The sequence below is a fragment of the Morone saxatilis genome, unplaced genomic scaffold (genome assembly GCF_004916995.1).
Source record: "Morone saxatilis isolate NCDOM2014 unplaced genomic scaffold, NCSU_SB_2.0 Contig19, whole genome shotgun sequence".
Classification (NCBI taxonomy): Eukaryota; Metazoa; Chordata; class Actinopteri; family Moronidae; genus Morone; species Morone saxatilis.
The window spans coordinates 7,741,930-7,747,590 of record NW_023339751.1 but is presented as its reverse complement, the minus strand read 5'-3'; the positions used below and the strand labels follow the sequence as shown (position 1 = coordinate 7,747,590).

The 5,661-nt window shown below is 41.8% G+C and overlaps 1 protein-coding gene across 1 annotated transcript in view; it reads left to right on the top strand.

Annotated features, from left to right (window-relative positions):
- LOC118329748 (neurexin-1a-like) overlaps positions 1 to 5,661 on the top strand; it is a 244,810-nt gene that overhangs the window by 101,050 nt on the left and 138,099 nt on the right. Inside the window, exon 10 of the mRNA XM_035664025.1 lies at positions 5,392 to 5,595. Within this exon, the coding sequence (XP_035519918.1) occupies positions 5,392 to 5,595 (204 nt within the window). The remainder of the gene's footprint in view (positions 1 to 5,391; positions 5,596 to 5,661) is intronic.

Genomic DNA, 5,661 nt, shown 5'->3' with positions numbered 1-5,661 from the left:
GCTTCTCCTCTGAGCTCAAGTCATTCACCTTGTAAAATGGTGTTGCCTAAATATCGCGTAATCGGGATGAAAAATATGTCTGGCTGAGATGCTAATGATACGGCCAGGTGCTGATAGAAATCTGCTGAGTCAAATGGAAGCAAAATAATAAACAAGCACATGATACCAGAAAGATGGTCGTATTCAGTTTATTCAGTCAGTAGTGTCTTATGACATGTGACAAGTCTTGTGATTGCAGTGATGTAGGAAAGGTTCATATTTCATTTTAAAGAAAAAACTAAAATCTCAGAAAAAAATCCATCTCTGATAAATGTGTCCACACGTGCTCTTCCATTCTAGCTAATGAGTTGACAGGAATTAGAACATAGTATTTGAGGGAGGTGGAGTGGGCATGGGATACAGATCGTTTCACTTCAGTGAGATAATTACTTATCCAGAGAGTGCTCTTGGATTTAGGAAGATACAATCCACTCTAACCTCAGCTGAAAACAAAAACAGAAAACATGCAGCTCTACATTTTAAACTGCTTCACAGGAAGCGTTGCATGTTACAGAGGTCTCTGCCACTTTGACCCCCCCTCTCTTCCCCGCTATCACTGGAGCGTCTTCTGGCGTCCTCTGTCCAACTCTCTTGTTTCCTGGATGTCTCTGCTCTGTGTATGAGACTGGCATCGGCGAGAGTGTGAGTGGGAGCAGTGGTACGGAGGACGGGCCCTGGCGTGCTGCCAGCTGTTTTGATGGCTCCAGATTGCCTCTGCGCTGGTAGGATGAAGCAGGCACCAGCAGGCCGAGGAGCTGTCAAAAGAATTACCCAAGCTCTCACTTATCCATGCATGGTGTACCACCCGGTGGCAAAATACAGCTACTGCATATGGCGGAGGAGGAGGACAACAACGAGTGAAAGGAACAGGAGGTGGAGCTTCGGAAGAGAACCATGGAGCCATTCGCCCTATTTTGAGAGATTTTAATTAAGCAGACAAAGCAATTTTCCCCCTTGCATCCCAAATGTCTTCCCCTTCATTGTTCCTCCAGTTGCTAATTAGCCCAAATGTTAGTCTTGCAGTGTGAGGCTAAGGCAACCTCCCAGATGGTGTAGTAGGTGTGTTGCAGCCATGCACGTATTCCCTAATGAGGTATGACATGCTTGATTCCAACACTGACAGCACCTGCATTATTTCACATGGACAGCAGCTGCAGATGGATGTTCGCTTACACATACCTGGGATAAATAAAGATAGATGGTGTCAGCATAATGCTGAATATCGAAATACAGATCGATACACAAGTATACTCACTGTACACCAAATGTGCTGTCTGGACACACACAAACATACATATTTGCTGATGTATGCACATGTTAACAGATGCTTTGCACAGCGCTTTTTCATGCTTTTACCTGCTCACGAGCAGGGATTTTATGAGCTTAAAATCTTTATTTTCTTGTGGTCTTAGACATTCCTTGGGACAACATCATTAACTGGAAGCATCATACTGTAATATATTATTGCTAGTATGTTGTATAGGTGTTATATCGAAGATGGATGGGAACGGGGATTTAACAGTCGGTTAAGTTACAATCAGGATCAGTTTAAACACAGGTTGGAGAATTATTTTAAATGAATTGCATTTGGATTTAATTTGAATGTTTTGACTAGGGCATAGCACACCAGTGTGGATTCCCCTGGGCATACATTGTTCTTTTGTATTCACTCCATTTATTTTCATATTTCATTCTATGTCAATGTGAATCAATAATACATTTGTGATTAACTTGCAGTGTCGACATAATATTTCAGTCACTTTATTTTTATATGCATTGTCTCCTCCATAATGAATGCAAAGGGGATAAAAGGTAAACCAAGAAACATTTGGAACAAAATGTTTGCATATCATGCTGCAAAACATAGTCCACAATGGCAATATCTGTTCGAATAGAAAACATAAAGTCATTATGTATTATGTATTAAATTAGTATAACTATAGAAAAACTGGTTCTTTTAGCACATTTATTGCTTTTCAGAGCATAAAGCCATTTGCCATTGGCCCGAAGCTAAAGCCAAAAGGTGCAGAATGTTATTACGTAATTGTGAAAGGCCCTCAAAGGGTAATATGGCTGCGTTTTAGCATTAAAGCACATTTTAGCCATGCCCTTTGACAGCACACTGTGTGTTAGTCACCATTCACCACACTTGCATATAGTTGCAAATTAGAGAGAACTTGTCATCTCACACCCTTAAGCGATGTACACAGATAATAGAAACCGATAGAAAATCGGTTGAAAAACATGGAAAATGTGACTGTAAGAGTACTGGGGGTTGATTTTCTGGGGATATAATCCAAGTTTGGTAAGGAGTAAAATAAATAATCAAATCTATTTTACTACAGAAACCTGAAGGAAACACTGAATGAGTCTCACGGTCTTTGTCGAAGGACTTTGTTTAAGCTGTACATTACAGCTTTTGATGTCTGGTTCCTGCAGTATATTCGTATATGAGGTCTTGTTGGAAAGACCTTGAGAGCACAGCAAAGACCAAAGACTGAAGATTAACTTGTAAATCATTAAACTAAGTGGTAATTCTTCTTTAATAGTCTCAATGGGCTGAAAAACTTAATTCACACATACTAAATCTTTACCATCTTGGCTTCGGTGTGTATTCCTGACAGCTCTTGCTGAATTCTCTTGCAGATTCCACCACTCCGAACGGACACACTGATCCATTTTCTAGCTTTGCTCTCATTTCATAGCCATGATGTTGTCTGTATGGTCACAGAGCTGCAGACGATGATGCTGTTTCTTTCTGTATAGAAAGAGAATAGTTTCCTTGTTTCTGGAAATCTACTTAGCTGGCAGGTTGTTTTCACACATTTAATAGCCAGTGAGTCTATTTCTCGGATTGTGTATACTAAGATACTCAAAGAGGGCTGCGGTGAAGAAGACATGAGCAGCTTTGAATTATTTATGATATCTCTGAGCCATGAAAACATTTTCCAAAAGCCTTTGGCAGGTGTTTTCCAGCAAAATTTGAATTGGATTGGGCCTGGCGCCCTGATACTGTGGGACATCACAATCCTGTGACATGCAGCTGACAGCTCTCCCTTGCTGCAGAGCCTGTTCTCCTTTGGGGAGAACGGAGGAAGAACTGTGTGCCTCTCTGCCAGTACTTCCCCTTGTTAGTAGCATAGCCTTATTTGTTACTTCTGTAAATGCCCCCCTCCCCCCCAATCACTCGAATCACACACAACGATGTTGTATTGTGTTTTACAAGACAGAAAATGAATGCTTGGTTTAGTTTGGTATGCTCCATCTCCCCTATGACAGCCTCCTGTTGGGTTGGCACAGACAGAAGCTCCAGCTTCAGTCCTTTCAATTTATATTGATATTAAAAACGGGAGTGGCATTAAAAATGACTTGGCTTCCAGGATTGGATTTTTGACAGGTTCTCACTTTGCATTAGGTAATGATTCTCTCCCATGTCATTCTCCATATTTTCATATCTATCTGGACTTTTCTTATTTATGGCGTTTTAGACAACCTCTTATATGGATTTCAGCAAAGGTGACATCTTGGATGAAATGCAATATTTACTCCAGTTGTGATTAATTTCATCCATTTACTCAGTCTAGAAAAATCCAGATTATTCACAGCAAAATATTCTTCATTTATTTGAGATCTTACAAAGGGTACATCACATAATTACTTTTTTTCTGATCTTGATTCTTAATAGGCATCTGTTTACATAATGATATTTAACCTCCAAACTACACAGTGCGGTACTCAAATCAGTCACTCACTGTCACTGGCAGTAATTATTACACCTGAATAACACTTATAGTGTTTGTTTGTATACAGCATTTAGCATAGTTATATATAGAGAAAAAGTCAAATACTTGCTTCCACTAGAAAATGCTCTCATTGAAAGTGCTAGCTAATATTGCAGTGACAAACATTTTTCAAGTATTAGGAGAGCTTGAACAGTAGCTCCATTTTTCCTGGCATCTGCTAACAGTTTCTAAATGCAGCTCTTTGCTTTAGCTGCCTGGCAGGAAGCAGACAGTTTAGCAGTGAGAACTCGTTTGTCACACGCCCCTGTCATCTGCAGCATACCCCAGGAGGGCGTGGAGAAATTGGATTTGGGTGAGGAATGTGACGGAGTCATCCCAGGGGATGGATGTGACATTGGCTCCGTGTGACGAGGAAGTGGTGATGAGGTGGTGTGTGTACATTGGTACCCTATCGCCCCCACCGCTCTCCATCTCCAAGTCCCTCCAACTTGGCTTCTATCTGTCTCAGCACTGCAGCTGCAGTAATGGCTTTGTTATTGGGTTATGGTTTAGTTACACTATACCGGAAATGCTGTTACAACCTCCTGCCAGCGTTAAACAATCTCCCAGTATTTCTCCAGGCGGCTGCCTAATGCTTTGAGTAAATGCAGTCACCATGAGCAGAAGCTCAATATTCAGGGTCCACAGACTATTACGATTCTGTTGCTGTTTGTGTTTTTTTTTCCTCAGTCAATATCAATTTGTCCTTTTGTAGTTTGTCACTATTATATTGCAGATACAGAAATTGTGGATGCAAGGCCACCACTTGTTATTTAGTAAAAACAATACAAACTGTTTGTATTGATATAGTTACCTGTGTTTCCTTTCCAGTCCTAGCTGTCTCCATACTCTGTTTTCACTGACGGAGGCCACCACCTAAATTGGCACAGAGTAAGACAGGACTCAGACTTTGCAGGGACTTGGGGTAGCTGTCAGCTGTAGTATGCAGTGTAATGTGATGCTAGACTTTTGACAAGTCTTTACACATTGCTCCTGGATGACATATCTGTGTACATGTCCGTTTAGGAGTCACTTACTCAGTGACCTTTGAATTGACCCATTCATTCTGTACTGTATTTGTAATCGTAGACGCCTAAACAAATGTTGGATTCATCAGCAGCCAGAATGACTCTGGGCGTTTGTTGTCAGTGAGACGCAGTTGTCTTCCTTTACAAACCAGCAAAGCAGATGTCTGAGACACTCCTGGAAGACTGTAGTTGTCTCTGTGTTTGTTTGTCAACTCCATGGTTTAATCATTCCTCTATGAATGGACCGGATGCTGGATGACAAGTCAGTGCAGGCTGCTAGGCTTTCTGACTGCAAAGCTGGTATTGCAGGAGCAGGATCTGAGTGCATTTGCCTAATAGACACATAGTAGGCTTTCCTACTATGTGTTTGGTGACCTCCAAATACATATTTACCATTTAATATAGCTCCTTTAATGTATTTCTCACAAATAGGACATCATTTAAAGCTGAAGTGACAGCTGCGGTCACTGGTTTTACCGTAGAACTGCTGCACTCCATTTTACCGTTCACTCATCTTGTTTTCTTCCTTATTCTCCCTGCAGAGGCGACCATCCTCAGCTACGATGGCAGCAAGTTCATGAAGGTTCAGCTGCCAGTAGTGATGCACACAGAAGCCGAGGATGTGTCCCTGCGCTTTCGCTCCCAGCGAGCCTATGGCATCCTAATAGCCACCACATCTCGGGACTCTACTGACACCCTGCGTCTAGAGCTGGAGAGCGGCCGTGTCCGCCTGACTGTCAATTTAGGTAACGCCTTGGACATACGCCGACTGCAGCAGCAAAGTCACGTGTCACACACACACACTCTCTCTC